We start from the raw sequence: 16762 nt of genomic DNA, 5'->3' as shown, positions 1-16762 counted from the left end.
ACTAGTTCCAAGAGGACCCCTCCCGCGTTCCCGTTCCAGCAAACAAGAAAATCAAAGAGGAGTCACGTGCAGCCTTCCACAAGGCTCTGACAGATAAACTGCCCGTCCACTTCCCAAACCGCCCATCAGCCAGGACGCGGCCATATGGCCACTCTAAATGCAAACGAGGCCAGGAAACACAGTTTTCACTTTAGTGGCCAGAAGCCCTGCTAAAAATCCTGTCGAAGGAGCAGGAGGATATTGGAGGACACTAGCGTTCTTACCTGTCAAGTGACTAATTCAAGAAGAAAGAGAGCATGTCTGCAGAGATGAGGAGCCATGCTAAATCCACCCTGTTACCACTAGTGGCCTTTAGTCCGATAGCCAAGGAACACCGATTGAGCATCTCCTATGTGTGCTGGGATTACAGCAGTGAGCAAGACGGAAAGGTCCCTGTTCTCATGGAGTTTCCATTCTAGATGAAGGGGCAGACAGTAGAAATGGGGACACAAATCAGAGAGTTTCAGGTGTGACAAATACAGGAAGAAAATGCTGCAGGTGGTGGGAGATGACTTAAGCAGTGGTGGTCAGTGGAGGCCTCTGTGAGGGTGTGACATTTGAGCTGAGACCTGGAGAATGAGAAGGGACCAGTTATACAAAGACTTTGGGAAAAACATCCCGGGCAGAGGGAACAGCAGGTACGAAGGCCCAGAGGTGAGAAGGAGCCTGACTTATTCCAGCAACAGCAAGGGGGAGGGGAAAGAACAGAGGGGTGGGCAGGTCTTAATGGGAAGAAATGTTTTGGTTCTCTCGGGTAATTGCTTACTTCTGTGGAATTGCTGAATCGCTGGGTAGGTAAGTGTTTAACTTTATAAGAAGCTACCAAAACTCTTTTCTGAAGTGGTTGTTCTCTTTTACGTTTCCACTAGCAGTGTATGAGATTTCCAGCTGGCCCACCTGATGGGGTCAGTCTGTTGAACTGAGTCATCCTGGTGGGTGCGTAGCGATATTTCATTGGGGTTTTCATTTGTATTTCCCTAATGACTAATGATGTTGAACGCTTCTTCACGTGCTGATTGGCCATTCATATATCTTCTTTTATGATGCGTCTGTTCAAACCTTTAGGCCGTTAAAAAAAAAATAGGTTCTCTGTTTCAAAAAGTTTCCCCTGGCTGCCGCGGGGAGGATGGACTGTAGGGGGCGAAAGTGGAAGCAGGGGGAGTGAGGAGGGGCTGCTGCTTCCCTAGAGGTGAGCTTGTTGCACGTAATTTCAACAGAGTGCCTGCTTTTTGGGAAAGTCAGCTTTGGCCTTCCCTGACTCTCGGACTGCCTCCAGGAGCGACTGAGACACTTTACAGAGAGAGAATTGTCGGGGAGGTGGGCCACCCTGCTTCCTGGAGTCTGGCAGTGGGGTGGGAGTGGGGGGGCGGGGCCCAGCCCTCCGTCTCAGCCTTCTTTCACCCACTGTGGGGGGACCCCATCTGCCCGTGGAACGGAGACCCTGGAGAAGGGACCAGCCCAGACCGGCATTCTGTGGTCTGCACCCTACAGTCGTACCAGGTGCGAAAATATTGAACTATTTCACTTCTGGGTGGTAAAGAAGTTCTACCCCACATCCCACAGATCTCTGCCATCACCCCAGTCCGTTCCCTTGGGTCACTTTGGACTTCCCCACATCTCTGCAACTGAAAGGGGGCCCCAGGACTCGGGCCCAGTCCTAGGGCCACATCAGTTCTGATGGGCTGGTGCCTGGGTGTGCTGGCTATGACTGAATGGTGGGGACGGCCCAGGCCTGGCTGCAGCTGGGAGGAGGCTGAGAGGCCAAGGGAGGATTTTTATCAAGGTGACCCCAGAACTGGAGACCTGAAGTTCTAACAGTGATGCTAATGAGGACACTGAATTAACAGTCCTTGAGCGTACACACTGTGCCAGGCAGGCATTATTCTGATCGACCTCACAAAATCCTTGCAATAACTTGGACCATTGCAGCAGCTTGGCCCCTGCTCCTGTCCCCACTCCCACAGTCTGTCCCCACGCCCAGCCACAGGGTGCTGGGGAACACCTGAGTCGGACCAAGGCCCTCCTGGCTCAGAGCCTCCTCTGGTCTCTGCCGGCCCCTGGCTCACCTGGCTCCAGCCGCCTGGACAGGCCTGGTGGCCACGAGGGCCTGCGGGGTCTGCTCGCTCCACGCTCACTCCACGCCTGGTCAGGGGCGGGGCGGGGGGGGAGGGGTGTTGGTTCTTTAGCGACTGGACTCAGGACTCCGCCAGGCCTGGGTAGTGGCAGCTGGTAGCAGCCAGTGCTGCCTGGACTGGGCCCTGACCCTCCTCTGGACTCCAAAACCCCTCCCCCCACAAGGGGCCATGCAGCGTCTGTCCCATGATCAGCATCCAGTTTCCCCTTTTCTCTCCTGAGCCCCGGCCCAGGGAATGGTGGGGTGTGACGCCTGGACGGGGGAGGGGGGCTTCCTGCTTCTGGCCCTAACCTCAGGTTCCTCCTTCCCCAGCCCCGGCTCCTGTCTCCTCCTGGGTGGCCTCCCTCAGTTCGTGCTTCCAGCCACTTCCTCATTTGCTGGGGCAGCCCAGCCCAGCCCAGGAGTCACCACACTGCCGCCCTCCTGCTTCACTCCAAAGCCCCAATCCTATGTCTGTGTCACTGTCTGCTCCTCTCCCTCTTTCTCTGCCTCGCCGTCCTTTTCTCCTTCCCTATTTTTCATCTCGGTTCTTTTTTCTTTCTCTCAAAGGGTCAAATATCTGTCTTTGGCTCCTGGGGTCCATTTCACCTTTATTTGCCGTGTGACCTTGGGCGAGCGTCTTTACCTTTCTGTAATATGGGGATGATAAGATTGTCTACCTGAGAAGGGTGTTGTGGCGCTCTGATTAATCAAGGTTCTGATTATCAAGTAATTATAGCCGGCACTTATAAAAAGCTGACAAGTGTCAGACCCTGTTCTAGAAACACTAATTCATTTGATCCCCACAACACCCTATGAAGTATGAAGTAGGTACTATTTTACTCCTCGTTTTACAGATGAGGAAACTGAGGCCCAGAAAGGTTAAGTGACTTGCTCAAGGTTGTCCAGCCAGGAAGAGGCAGAACTGGCTTCAATCATGGTCAGCCACTGACCCTCCTGGTACAGTGATGTCTGACCCCTAATTGGGGTGGAGGTCTAGTTGACACATGGACGCCTTGCCCTTCGGGTCCAGCCTTGGGCTGCAGCAGGAGCGCTGGGATGTCTGGGCTTCATTCTTTCAGGCGTTATTTTTCTCTGTCCCTCCTCCCGTCCCGTCCCCTCCTTCCTCCTGCCACCACCCACCTCAGACTTCCTCCTTCACTTGGTTCGACGCTACGCCACATCCCACCAGCCCTTGGACTATGGTGTCCAGCAGCGTCGCCGGCATCATGGGGGACCTGGGGCCCTCCCAGAGGGTCCTGCTCCTGCTTCTCCTTCTCATTGTGGGTGGTGAGTTGGGGGCTTCTGTATCTGCCTCCTGAGCCCCTGGGCCCAGCGCCGGGCAGGGCAGAGAGCAGGGTGGAAAGAGAGAACCAAACGGCAGGGTTGGGATGGGAGGAGATCCCCAGCCCCTCAAACCCTACGGGTCTCTCTCAGAGTCTGAGCCCCCAAGATCTGGCCTCTGGTAGAAGCCGGGAGAGGGGACTCTAAGGGTGTTGGGACAGGATGGTCGGTGTAGAAGTAGAAGTTGATGATGACAGCCCACAGGCCCCACCAGATGTTGCTCTCCACCCCGCCTCTTGGCTGTCGGAACCTACCCTCTCCAGCTTCTATGCCTACCCGCTAGTCACTGCCCTGTGCCTCAGTTTACCTTCTTTTTCTCTCCTCAGGTCTCAGCCCTGTCCAGGCCCAGAGTGGTAGGCCTAGACCCTCAATCCCGCTCCCTACCTCCCAAAGACCTCCCCATCTCTGCCCCTTCCCCACTCTCTCCAGACCTCCCCCTGCTGACACCTCCTCCCAGTTCCCAACTCCCACTGGAACGCCCCTGACCCCGTACCACATACCTTCCCAGAATGCAACTGCTCTGTGGTGAGCCCCGGTGTGCTGGCAGCCATCGTGCTGGGGGACCTGGTGCTGACCCTCCTCATCGCCCTGGCCGTGTACTCCCTGGGCCGCCTGGTCCCTCAGGGGAAAGGGAAAGGGGCTGTGGAGGGTGAGTGGGGCTGGCGGGGGATGGCCCGGGACTTGCCTGGCGGGGAGGGGAGGCTCCCAATTCACCATCATCCAAAGGGATGGTGATGGAGGGGCTTATTTCGCATCAACAAAATGGTCCCCATTCACCACCTTGTCTGTGTCTGCACCCTGCACCACTCGCCACCCCCAGCAGTGACACGGAAACAGCGCATCACGGAGACAGAGTCGCCTTACCAGGTGAGGAAACCACTCTTTCGCTCCTGCCCTGTGAGTGTCTGTCCTAAACACTCCTCAGTCTTCCCCGAACCGAGACCCTGAAGCCACTTTCTCAGCAGCACTGTAAACCCTTGAAGACAAACAGGGCGTCTGCCCAAACCTGCTTTCAATGAGCAATCAGGACCTTATGCTCAGCTTAGTGGGAGGAGAAGAAATAGGAGGGATGGCTTTGCCTTTGTGAAGGCAAATGCAGGCCTCAGCCAGAAGGCAGGCTCCAGATTGTTCTGGAAAAGCCCGGGCTGGGACAGGCTGGTTTCCGGGAGAAGCTCTCAGAAGGGATATAAGGATATAATTCAGCCCTAGTTTGGTAACTAAAGAGTTCCCGAATTGTCTTGGGAGGGATCATGCATCCCTTTGAGAAGCTGACGAAAGCTAGAGACTCCTCAGGAAAATCCACACCAAAAATGCAAAATCGTGCATATAATCTAGGGGTGGTGCAAGCATCCTTGACACCCTTCTTAAGAACCACGATCCAGCCAGACGCTTCTCTCCACCTCCTGCCTCTCTGTCAGCACCATTCTGACCCTTCCGGGGGTCATGGGCTCCTCTGATAATCTAATGGAAGCCAAACAGCCCCTCCCCGTGAAGACGCACATCCAGACGGGGCATTTGCCGTTGATTTCAGGGATTCTGTCTGAGGGCTGCCTCTTGGGGCCACAGACTGTCCCCCATCCCCACCCCCCGTTGTGAGTCCTGCCCTGTGAAGTCTGTTTGAATTCTCTGCGCCCAGTTTTGCTTTGCCTCACTTGTGGGTAAACGGTCTCTTCATAAAGTGTGACAGTCTTGAGTTTGGCTCTGTGACGTCCAGGAGACAGAAGGGGCTTTCACTTACTGGGGGCACTGAAATTTTAGGGCCAAGCCTTACTCCAAGGTATTCATGCCTTTGGTAGGATTTGTCGAGCATCTGTACGGGCTGATGCTGGGGACACAGCAGCAGAATTTACAACCTATCTGGGGAGATGGACTGGAAGCATGTTAACAAATAAGATCATTTTGGGGAGGTGTCATGAAAGACATAAAACGGGTTGATGTGACCGGGAGTGGGGTGTGAGGGAAGACACCACAGATGGGGAAATCAGGAAATGCGTCTCTGAGGAAATGACACAAGTTGAGACATGAAGAGGGGGAAGGAACCATCTGTAGGAAGATCTAGGGGGCCAGTGTTCCAGGCAGAGAGAACAGCATGTGCAAAGGCCCTGAGGCTGGGGCATAACGATAAGGTAGAGGAGAAGGGGAACACTGAATGGACTTGAGTAAAACCCAGATCTCTTCCATGGCTGCAAGCTTGAAGAAGCTGCGAGGGGAGTTCTGGGAGAGGGCTGGATTCTTTTTGAGTTTATTTGGTGGATCCCTTCCACTGATGCTCCCTACCCTGTTTTTCCCTTTAGGAGCTCCAAGGTCAGAGGTCAGATGTCTACAGTGACCTCAACACACAGAGGCCATATTACAAATGAGCCCAGACCACGGCAGTCAACAACCTGATGCCTGGATCCAGTCACTCCTGATGCCTACTTAGCACCCTATTCCTACTCCCACCAAGATACAGATTCACGGAGTGCCCTCCTTGAGATGCCAGACCTTTCCCCACCACTGCCCCCAAATAAACAAGGCACCCCTAAACCCTGTTGAGTTATTCCAGATCCTTGGGCTGAGGGGAGGGGGATATGTGGGGTTCTGGGGGAGAGTCATGGACCCAGAAATAGCTAAATGGGATGGAGGCTTCGGGGACCCTGGGGTTCTTTGAATAAGAATTCGAAGTAGATGTATTCCAATTGCTTTATTCCAAAGCAACCCAAAGCTGGGAGTGGGTTTCCTGTGCCATCACACACAATCCGGGATGAGAGGGTCAGAAGTCAAAGGTCACAGTTACAGGGGGCTCAGCCTCTGGCAGGCATGTTAATGTAGATTTTGCCATCTTCTAGGGGTGGGGGAGAGAAACCATGAGGCCTGACCACTCCTGCCCACCCACATCTCCTCCTCCCTGGGGGCCCACCTCTTCAGGGGTTTCCTCAGGGGTTCCCCTAAGCACCGCCCCCAGGGTTTCCCCAGTACCGCCTCCAGGACTTCCCCGGGGACCCCTCCCTGGGGACCTCCTCCCTAGGGACACCCCCCTCCCGTCCTCGCCCTGCCCCTGCCCTCACCTTGGGTGGGCCTGCTCCGGGGACGCATACACACAAATACGACCGCCACGATTAGCAGCGACACCACCGCATCGGCGGCCACGAGGCCTGCCAGGAGCGGCAGGGAGAGGGGTCCACACCCAGAACAGGAACCTGAGGGTGGGGGCCAAGACAAGAAGGCAGCTGAGGGGCTCCAGACCCTCAGAGCTGTGCTTTGGGCATATGGGGCAAAGGAAGATGCTGAAGGGGTGTCACAGACTCCCTGGGGTTGCACTTGTGGGTGAAAGGGGGAGAAACTGAGGGGTTCCAGGACTCGAGGGCTGTGCTTTGGGCATAGTAGGAACTGCCAAAGAGAGGCTGGGGGGTGGCCAAGTCCCTGGGGCTTCACTTTGGTGATGAGGGCAGTGAGATGGGGACCCAGGGTGGGCTTCAGATCCTCTGGGAGCTCTGATTTGGAATGCGAGCTGAGATGGTGACCTGGAGAGTCATTGGGAGAGTTCCAGGGCCCTCGAGACACACTTTAGGGATGCCAGCAGTCCCTGAAGTGGCATGGCAGAGGGAAGGAGCGTCAATTTCTCACCTGCGGTTATCTGAGCTGCAGCCACTGTGAGAAGAGAAGAAAGGTGGATCAGCGGGGGGAGGTGGTTCCCAAAATAGGGTGCAGGGAGAGGGGACGTCCTGAAAAGTAACCCATACTCCAGAGAGATCAAATGAGCAAGAGGGGTCAGATGGGAAGGGGAGCTCCCAGAGACACAGAGAGAGACAGAAAATCAGAGGGAGAGGCAGAGACCCAGCAGTGAGAAGGGAGATGAACAGGCAGCCACTCCAGACTCAGTTTCCCTCCCCAGAGAACCAGGTCCAAAGCTGCATAGATCTCTGGGAAGAGAGGGGAAGGGAAAGGGTACTGGGAGAAGGACACGCCCTGAGTACTCCTCCCTTCAGATGCCACCCAAGCCACCCCTTTCACAAATACTTGGCTTGCCACGCCCCATAACCTCTGGCTTCACCTGGGAGCAAAAGTAGGAACAGGACGTTGTCTGGAGAAGCCATGGTGGGCTGAGGGCTGGAAGGGGTCTGGCAAAGGGCTTTGGTCCAGAGAAGTCCTGAGGAACAGTGGGGGAGTAGACTGGCAGCAATAGCGGATGTCACCCTGCTGGTTACAAAGCCACCTGCTTCCTGTGTTGTGTGTGTGGGAGGGTGAGAGGTGGTGGGTCCCTGTGACTGCCTTCAGGGACCAACTGGGGGGAGGGTCAGAGAAACCAGGGAGGCTGCTACCATTGTCCAGGTGGGAGGTGACAGGTGGACCAGGGTGTGGGCACTAGGGAGATTCTGGAAGGTTTTGGAAGTAGAGCTTGCTGATGGAGTGGATGTGGGTATGTATGAGAGAGAAGGACCCAGGATGACCAAAGCTTCTGGCCTGAGCAACTGAAAAGATGGAGGATCCTTTGACAGGATGCAGAAGGAGGGAAGTGAGTACAGGGGGAAAATGCCTGAGGTCTGGGCACACTGAATTGGAAATGTCTGATAGAGCTCTGTAGGGGAGGAAGATAAATCCTCCACCCTCTCTGGGTCCTTCTGGCTGGCCTAAGAATTAAATTTACATGAGATCGAGTAACAGGAGAAAATCAAAGCTTTATAACATGTATACATGGGAGAAACTCAGGAAAACTGGGTAACTCCGCAGAATGGCCAAAGCTATCACCTTAAATATCATCTTCAGCTAAAGACACAGGAGGATGTTGGGGGTAGTGGTTTGGGGTTTCAAAGGGGACGAAGGCAGTTCACACGAGATGCAAAGGCAAATGTTTGGTAGATGAGAACAGGCTTAGCAAGGACCCTCATAGTCTATGAGACCCAGAGTTATCTATGGTGATGGCCTGTCTGAGAGGCCATCTTAAATTGTTTAAGATAATTTAAGAATTATCTTAAATTCTTTTAGGCACTTAGGGGGAAGGTCAAAGTTTCTTTTAGTCTTTTGTTCTTAAAAATAATCAAAGCAAAGAGACACATTTTGGGGTGGCCAATTCTGATCCCCGGCATCTCCTTGTGGAGAAGTTGAACAACCACAGCTGCCTCTGAGTTCAGGGGATAAGTCCGGCCTGGAGATGTAAATTTGGGGGTTGATGGCTATGGATGGTATTTAAAGCTATGAGACTGGATGAGATCACCAAGGAAGTGCGTATAGAGGAGCAACGTCCCCCTTCCCCCCCCCCCCCCCCCCCCCCCCCCCCCCCCCGCCCCCACAATGGGTGGAGAGGAGGAAACAGCCAGGGAAAGCAAGGAGCAGCAAGCGAGGGAGGAGAACCCGGAAACATGGAGTCTTGGAACCCGGGGAGAAATATGGTTGACACGGTCAGCGCTGCGGATGGTCCCAACATGGGAACTGAGAAGGAGCCTCCCACCGGAATGTCGCTGGGCTTGAGGGCTGGGAAGTCCTGCCCGCTTCGTTCATAGCTCCACCACAGCGCTCAGCAAAGTGCCCCCACCCCCCACCCCGCCCCCCGGCCCCGCGGTAATACATAATTGTAAATGATGAATGAATGAGAACCGAACTCTGGAATAAAAGGTGATGGGAGGAAGACGGAGCAATTTGAGTCCACCTAGATCACTCTTACCAACAGACCTTTCCTCCCTCCAGACCAGGGAGTCCAGAACCCCAGCCCCCTCCTCCTTTGCGACCCAGTAATAAGCCCCCCAGGCCCCAGCCCAGGGCCCCGCAGTCAAGGCCTCCCGCACCCCCTGGACACAGACCCGTAAGTCGAGGCCCCAGGGCCCTCCTCCTTCAGGAGTTCGCTACCCCTGACCCCTTCCCCCTCAAACCAAAGGTGGGGTCCCCAGCTCCCTCTTTCCCGAGAGACTCAGGCCCGCAAAATCAGCCCCGACCCTTGAGAGCCCGGGTTTACTGGAGCGCGACGCGGGGACTCCCCGGCCCGTGGGCGGGGCCCTGCCCAGGACGGGGCGGTGCCAGAAGCTCGTTTAAAAACTCGCGGGGGACCGGACCCAAGATCGGGGACCCGGCGGCGGCTCCGCGGGGACACAGCGAGGCTGGCGCAGCGCCGAGGCCGGGGCCCTGGGGGCCCCCAGTCCGCTCCCCGGAATCCCCGAGGTAATGGGGGCAGGGAGGCGCGGCACGCTCGGCGGTGGGAGAGTGAGCGGCCGGCGTGTGGGGCTAGGAGGGGGACTCCGGAGGCTCTAGGGACGCAGTTGGAGCATCACGTCCTGGGTCCTAGGAGTGAGGGTACCCGGTGTTTGGAGGGGGCAGGGGGCCCGGACCCCTGGGTCTTGATGGAGGCGCGGCTGGGATCCGGGCTCCTGGGTCCCGAGGGTGAAAGGGCTGGGAGCCCGGACCCCTGGGTCCCGTGGAAGGAGGGCTGGCGGTCCGGATCCTTCCCCTGGGGAGAGGGCCTGGCCTGAGTCGTCGGGGGCGTGGTTGTTTCAAACCAGCCCGGGTCTCCGTGGGGAGGGTCGGGCGCCTGACCGCGGGGGGTCCACGCCGGCCGTGACCTGCCCTCGCCCCGGGATTTCCCGAGTTGCCCCGCGTCCGGGGTCCCCGGGCTGAGCAGGAATTCCCCACGTGTGGGGATTCCGCGAGCGCCACGCTCGGCCGCGCGCCCCGCCCCGGGACCGGACACCTGGGCCGGCACCCAGAGTTAGGGGAGATGGAAGATTCCCTTGCGTGAGCGCCGTGACGTCAGCGCGTCGCGTCTGTTTCCGTGTCTGCCCTCCCCCGCTTAACCCTTCCTCCGCCGGAACCGGCTCGGAGGGTGTGGGCTGAGAGCCTGGGCTTCCTAGGTCCAGGCGTCTGGAAACTGGGACTCCCAGGTCCTAGGGAGGAGGAAGCCCGGACTCCTGGGTCCTGGGGAAGGGCTGCTGGGCTCCCAGATTCCTGCGGGAGGGGCCTGCACTGCGGGGTCTGAAGGGGCGCGGGGTCTGAACCCCTGGATCCCTGTTGAGCTAGGGGGCTATTGACTCGTGCTTCCCCGGGGACAGGGGCCGGGGACTCGGACACCCGGTTTCCCGAGGAAGGAGTATCAGGTCCGCTTCTAGGGCCGAGGGATGTTGGGAACCTGGGTTGCGTCTCCAGGGAGTGATGCCCGGTGACCCCCCTCTCCCCTCCCAGCCCACCGACCTCAGGCCTGGGAGATCTGGAAGGTGGGATTTTTCACGGAAGTTGGGGGTGCTGCAGAAGGGCGCTCTCCTCCCCCTTCCTTAGTTTCCACGACGCTGGTGGAAACTTGGGTCAGAGGGGAAAGTGCGGAGCAAAAGGAAGGAAACGGCGGAGGCGGGCGCCACACCCGAAAGTTAAGCTTGGCTTTGGAGTTCTCAGGCGGCATCAGTGTGCCAGTTTTTCCGCGCGGGAGGGAGCCAGAATCCACTCCCCCGCGCCCCTGGGTGACTTAAGGACTCCTGATTACTTCCCTTCCCCGCGCAGTGAGCCGGAGTGAGCGCAGCCACTGTCCGTCGCAGACCGTGAAGAAGCTCCTGGAGGAACAGAGGCGCCGCCAGCAGCAGCCTGACGCTGGTGGGGTACCGGTGAGGCCCATGAAGCCCTGCCCTGCCGTGCAGGGACTCGCTGGCTTGCCGCCCTCGGAGCTGATGAGAGATGTCGTCCTGACTTAGATGCCCTGTAGGTGGGGAGTGGATGCTGAGGAGCCTGCCAAATAAATTCCCCCTTGTTCTTTTTGCTTCTGCCTCTACAGGGACAGTTCCCGCCTCCCCTGGCGCAGCCCCTGACGCCATCTGTGAATGAGGCTGAGGCTGGTAAGTCTGGAAACTCACCTGCTTCCCTCAGGGCTCAAACATCCCAACTCAAAACTTTTAGGAACTTCGGAGTCAGACCCTCCTTCTTGCTGGGACCCAGTAGGTTTGATGTTCCAGATTCTCTTCAGCCCCCCAGTCTATACACCTGTCCTTCGGCGTCCCGGGGCCCAGGCTCCCAGCCTTTTGGAGCTCTAGGAGTCTAAGCCCTCAACCCCTCGGGGTCCCCGGAAGTCCAGGTCCCAGCCCTTTGGGGTCCCAGAAGTACTAGCTTTCAGTACCTTGGGAGACTCCAGGCCCTCATGCCCATCCTGCAGCCTTGACCATGACTTCCCTCACTCTGGTAATGAGGGCCCCCCCACTCCTCTCACACACAGGCCATACTCACTTCCCAGCACACCAGGAGACTGTGGGTTCTGGACTTGGCAGCCTGGCACCTCCCACGGGCTTTCCAGACTGGGACCCCAACACGCATGCTGCCTACACGGACAGCCCCTACTCTTACCCTGCTGCTGCTGCTGAAAATTTCCTGACTTCCGACTTCTACCCACCCTCGGACCCTGGGCGGCCGTGTCCATTCCCCCTGGGGATGGAGGTGAGATGCAGAGTGGGAACGGGATGCTGAAGGGCCCCTAGAATTCCCAGTTGCCCTCATGCAGTGTTCTGAGATGTCTGGGGCTGGGTTAAGATCCCATTCCTCAGATTGGCAAAACTGAGGCCCGAAGGTCCAAGGTCGCTTGGTACAGATGGGACTCCCAGCCACTCTGCCGGCGCTCTGTATGTGTACGTGTGTGCCGTGGATTGGGAAGAGGGAATTAGCTGACTGGCTCTCCCTACCACCCGCACCCTTCAGGAACCCCTGGATACCCGGCTCTATGCAGAACCGTCCCTGCCACAGGCGGGATCCTGGAGAGGTTCCGGACTCCCCTCAGGACCCCCACAGTTGCCCCCTGTGGTCACCGGACCATCGCTGGATGCAGCCCGTGCTCACATGCTGGCTTTGGGGCCCCAACAGCTGCTGGCCCAGGATGAGGAGGGGGACACGTGAGTATAGGGAATATGAGTATGGGGAATGGCGTCGGCAGGCTCCTGGCTTGCTGGGCAGCTGTGCTCACTGCCGCCCCACCTGTGCTCAGGCTCCTGCACCTGTTTGCGGCTCGGGGGCTGCGCTGGGCAGCATATGCTGCAGCCGAGATTCTTCAAGTGTACAGACACCTGGACATTCGCGAGCATAAGGGCAAGGTGAGGGCTGGGGGCCTAGACTCCTGGATCTGAGGGCAGAGGGACTGGGGGCCTGGATGCCTGGTTTTCAGAAGGGAGGGGCCTGGGGGTCCAGACTGACCTTTCCTGTCCCCTGCAGACCCCTCTCCTGGTGGCTGCCGCCGCCAACCAGCCCCTGATTGTGGAGGATCTACTGAACCTGGGAGCAGAGCCCAATGCCGCTGACCACCAGGGGCGTTCTGTCTTGCACGTGGCTGCTACGTATGGGCTCCCAGGAGTCCTCTCGGTATGGCCAGCTGGCAGCTGGGGTGAATGGGGTGGACTGGTTGCCCGGATCCTGGCTTCCAGTCTGGGAGGCCTGGGGAGACCCTAATCCAGCCCTCTGCCTTCTCCTCCTCCCAGGCTGTGATTAACTCAGGGGTTCGCGTTGACCTAGAAGCCAGAGACTTCGAGGGTGAGTTGGGTGCTGAGCAGGGCTGGTGTCACAGGCGGGGTGGGCACTCCAGATGCAGAGCCCTCACTGTCTCCATTCTGCAGGCCTCACACCGCTCCACACAGCCATCCTGGCCCTCAACGTTGCTATGCACCCACCCGACCTGTGTCCCCGGGTGCTGAGTACCCAGGCCCGAGACAGGCTGGCCTGTGTCCAGATGTTGCTGCACATGGGTGCTGATCACACCAGCCAGGTGAGCTGGGCTGCGGGCAGCCGGCCCCTCGGAGGGCGTGTGGCATGGGGGCACCTGGCTGTCCAGGGGCTCCGAACAGACCATGACCATTGCCTCTTCCCAGCTGTGTGACCTTGAGCACGTTACTTCACTTCTCTGTGCCCCAGTTGTCAAGTGGGAATAACGTTACGGGTCCTAGCTTATAATTATCAAGCGCTGCTTATTTATCAAGCCCTGAGTTTCATGGATTAGCTAATTGAATCCTCAAAGCCAGCCTTTGACACGTGTGCTCTTATTACTGTCTCTGTTTTACTAAGGAAACTGAGGCACTAGGAGTCAAAAATCTTATGGCTCGTGAATGTCAGAGAGAGCACTGGAACCCAGGTGGTCTGACCCCAGAATCCAGCTCTTAACAATCCTGTTATTCTCTCTCCCCTGACAGTACCTCCTTCACAGGCTGGCTGAGAAAAGTAAACATCCACTTATTGTTTTGGGTTTTTTTCCCGAAGAATTTGGAACACAGATAAAGTACAGAAAATAATAAAATGAACTCCATGTACCCGACATCAGTAGCCAGTCCTGCCCCGTCCACTCGTCCACTTTCCTATATTACTTTTAAGCACACCCAAGCATATAATTTTATCCATAAATATTTGTGTCTTTAAAAGATAAGAACTCTTTTAACCTCAATACCATTATTCCACATTAAAAAAAAATGAACGATCTCATGATATCAGATGTCCTGGCTGTGTTCAAATTTCCACTGGGCTCTGAAGTGACGTACATTTATTTTTTTCATTTAAAATAACTAGCATCCAAATAAAGCCCAAATATGCAATATGTCTTTTTAAGTTGCTCTTAATTTAGAGCTTCCCCTGCCGTCTCCTGGTTTTCTCTTCATAATTTATTTGGTGAGCCAACTAGGTAAAAACACATAAAAGTTTTACTGTTCATTATCGTTACAAACTCTTTAAAGACACATAATAAAGTTTCATTGTGGAAAATATCTTTATTTGCTCCAAAATATGAAGAGAACAGCTCAATATGGAAGTGGATATACACTTAGTCAGTCCACTGCTCAGCTCGCATCCTTGTAGATAGAGTACAGTCTATGTGGGATGTTGGTGCATTTTACTGTGCTTAATAGAATGTGGGGTGGCCAGGGCAGCTGCTAGCCCAGAGACGTCCTTTGGTGGATTAGAAAAGGAACTTTTTTCTCAAAGACACCTGGGCTGGAAACTTGTCATGATAAATGTATAGTTCTATGATGCACATGACATTGTACTCTTGTATAGTGCACAACACATACAACTGTATAAGGCACCCCTGGATGCTTGCAAAGGAGAGACAGGGCTTCTAAAGGCTCTTGGGTTCTGTGGGAGGGGGCCTGGGTGAGAGAACTGGCCTGACCTCTGCTGTTCCTCTCCCTCCAGGAGATCAAGAGCAACAAGACAGTTCTGCACTTGGCCGTGCAGGCCGCCAACCCTACCCTGGTTCAGCTGTTGCTGGAGCTGCCACGGGGAGACCTGCGGGCTTTTGTCAACATGAAGGTGGGGGCCTAGTCTGGAATGTGCAGCTTATGTGAGATATGGCAGAGAAGGGCAGTGGGATGTGGGGAGTCCTGTGGCCTGTGGCCGTGGAGGGGATAATGTGTGGGACATGTGTAGCATGTGGACGTGGATTGGGGGATGTGTAAGACATGGACAGAGGGGTGGGTGGAACGTGGTTGTGGAGGGCGGTCTGGGAGGTGAAAGGGGACATGTGGGACAGGGATGTGGCAGAATGTGAAGTGTGCTGCTGAGGTCCCAGACCAGCTGAGTCTGAATCCGTATCAGCCCTCCCCTCACTGTCCCCAGGCCCATGGGAACACAGCGCTCCACATGGCGGCCGCCCTGCCCCCTGGGCCGCCTCAGGAAGCCATCGTGCGGCGCCTGCTGGCAGCTGGGGCAGATCCAACCCTGCGCAACCTGGAGAACGAGCAGCCTGTCCACCTGCTGCGGCCCGGGCCGGGCCCCGAGGGGGTAAGCACCGAGCCCACCCTGACTGCAGAGTGGCCTCTGACCTACGGGGTGAGCCCCCGACCCCACCCATTCCTGACCCTTATTCAACCCTGACTTCAAAATGTGACCTCTGACCCCAGTGTTTGCTCCCTTACCTTGTAATGGCGTGTCCTTACCTCTACTTCCACTCTGACCTCAAAGCGTATCCGCTGCTTCTAACCCTGAATCCTGACCTCAAGGTGTGACCTTTGATCCCCAAGTATGACCTCCAACCTTCTGCCCCTGACCCTGAGTCCTGACCTCACAATGGGACTTCTGACCCCCAAATGTGACCTCTGACCCTTTCCTTCTACTCTTTGACTCCCAGTCCCCAATACTAACCCCAGGTGGGAACCCCCAACAAACACCTTTCCCTTCATCCTCAATGAGTGAACCCTGACCTTCACCCCCAACTCCAAATCTTGACTTTGAACGTGACCTTCAAACCCAGCCGACCCCACTCTCCCTCTCTAAGCCCCAACTTCTCTGGGTGTGCCTTCCCCACCTCTCCTGGCAACCTCCCAAACTTCTCCGCCTGCCCTGTCTCGTCCACAGCTCCGGCAGCTACTGAAGAGGAGCCGTGTGGCACCCCCAGGCCTGTCCTCTTAGGACTCAAACCCAGAACCTGGACTGATTTTCCAGTCCCCACCGTCCTGTGGGACAGCCAGCGTATGCGAATGTTGCAAATCCGTGATAATGTATGTGGAATGTCCTGCCATTGGGGTCTTACATTAAAACCCCAAAATGGCTGCTGGGGGGTAAACAGGCCCCAATATTTGGGGTGTTGTAATACCCCTCCCCCACCTGCAAGGAGCCCTCTTGATGATTTCTGTGAAATCGAGGCCCCTTGATTGTTTCTGTGAAACACCCTGGACCCCTAACCCTTTCCCCACCGGGATCTTTTAGGGTCCCCTCCTCTAACTTAGCTCATCATACCTGGAGCCCCAGAGGTAATTCCCCTCCATGGTACTTGGGACATCTCAAAATAGCTCCCAGTAGCATCCAAGTAGACCCCCCAGTCTCCCCAGGACCCACCCCCTGCAGGTCCTTAACTCTGAGACGTAGGAAGGACTGTCCTAGCTGAGAGTCCCAGGTTCTCCTGCTTTCTAATTCAGGGCCCGCCCTGTCCCAGACCTCAGCATTCCAGTGAACCCCTCCCTTGTCTGAAACTCCCTATTAAACTCAGTTTGGACTAGAACTGTCATCTGGTCTCTGGGGGCATTGGTGCAGGGGAGTGGCTAGTGCCTGGCTGAGGAGTCAGGTTCAGATGAATATGCCTGGGTGGGGCGCGTAGCAGACACTGTGGGTGCCACCCTGTCGACACCTGGTGGTCTGACGGCTGAGGCCAGCGAGGGAATCTTTGTTTGTGGCTCTGCCCTGGGTATGAGTGTGCAAGCCTTGAATGCCAGGGAGTTCCTGCCACTTCCCCCTCCCGCAGCCCCCTACCGGGGACTGACAAGATGGTGTATAAACACCCTGGGTCCCTCACCTCTCCGTGGGAGAACTCGCAAGTGCGTGGTCTGCACTGGCTCTCCAAGTTCCCCTGCAGAATTAAGC

General features: G+C 56.4%; 3 protein-coding genes across 6 annotated transcripts; 2 read left to right on the top strand and 1 right to left on the bottom strand.

Moving 5' to 3' along the window:
- Positions 1-1198: 1198 nt before the first annotated feature.
- On the top strand, positions 1199-6022 carry TYROBP (transmembrane immune signaling adaptor TYROBP). Of its 3 annotated transcripts, XM_070498487.1 has the most exons (6): positions 1199-1539; positions 2486-3442; positions 3823-3849; positions 4005-4145; positions 4317-4363; positions 5791-6022. In XM_070498487.1, the coding sequence occupies exons 2-6, from the start codon at positions 3160-3162 to the stop codon at positions 5854-5856; spliced, it is 564 nt and encodes a 187-aa protein (XP_070354588.1). In that variant the 5' UTR covers positions 1199-1539; positions 2486-3159; the 3' UTR covers positions 5857-6022. The 3 variants fall into 3 exon arrangements, with proteins under 3 accessions (XP_070354588.1, XP_014693772.1, XP_014693773.2); XM_014838286.3 differs by lacking the exon at positions 1199-1539 and having other exon boundaries at positions 3288-3442; positions 4320-4363; XM_014838287.3 differs by lacking the exon at positions 1199-1539 and having other exon boundaries at positions 3289-3442.
- A 142-nt stretch (positions 6023-6164) lies between these two features.
- HCST (hematopoietic cell signal transducer) lies at positions 6165-7702 on the bottom strand. 2 transcript variants are annotated; one of them, XM_014838288.3, is made up of 4 exons: positions 7530-7702; positions 7103-7126; positions 6544-6675; positions 6165-6320 (listed from the first exon to the last, which is right to left on the bottom strand). In XM_014838288.3, exons 1-4 carry the CDS (start codon positions 7570-7572, stop codon positions 6280-6282), a joined length of 240 nt encoding a protein of 79 aa, XP_014693774.1. In that variant the 5' UTR covers positions 7573-7702; the 3' UTR covers positions 6165-6279. The 2 variants fall into 2 exon arrangements, with proteins under 2 accessions (XP_014693774.1, XP_014693775.1); XM_014838289.3 differs by having other exon boundaries at positions 6165-6317; positions 7530-7691.
- A 1830-nt stretch (positions 7703-9532) lies between these two features.
- On the top strand, positions 9533-16408 carry NFKBID (NFKB inhibitor delta). The gene is made up of 12 exons (XM_014838285.3): positions 9533-9628; positions 10955-11055; positions 11223-11283; positions 11658-11875; positions 12134-12324; positions 12417-12522; positions 12641-12787; positions 12904-12955; positions 13039-13187; positions 14600-14716; positions 15023-15187; positions 15761-16408. The coding sequence occupies exons 4-12, from the start codon at positions 11870-11872 to the stop codon at positions 15812-15814; spliced, it is 987 nt and encodes a 328-aa protein (XP_014693771.2). The 5' UTR covers positions 9533-9628; positions 10955-11055; positions 11223-11283; positions 11658-11869; the 3' UTR covers positions 15815-16408.
- Positions 16409-16762: the final 354 nt, after the last annotated feature.

This window comes from Equus asinus, chromosome 26 (assembly GCF_041296235.1).
Source record: "Equus asinus isolate D_3611 breed Donkey chromosome 26, EquAss-T2T_v2, whole genome shotgun sequence".
Taxonomy (NCBI): Eukaryota; Metazoa; Chordata; class Mammalia; order Perissodactyla; family Equidae; genus Equus; species Equus asinus.
The sequence above is the reverse complement of the archived record's forward strand: the minus strand, read 5'-3'. Positions and strand labels throughout refer to the sequence as shown.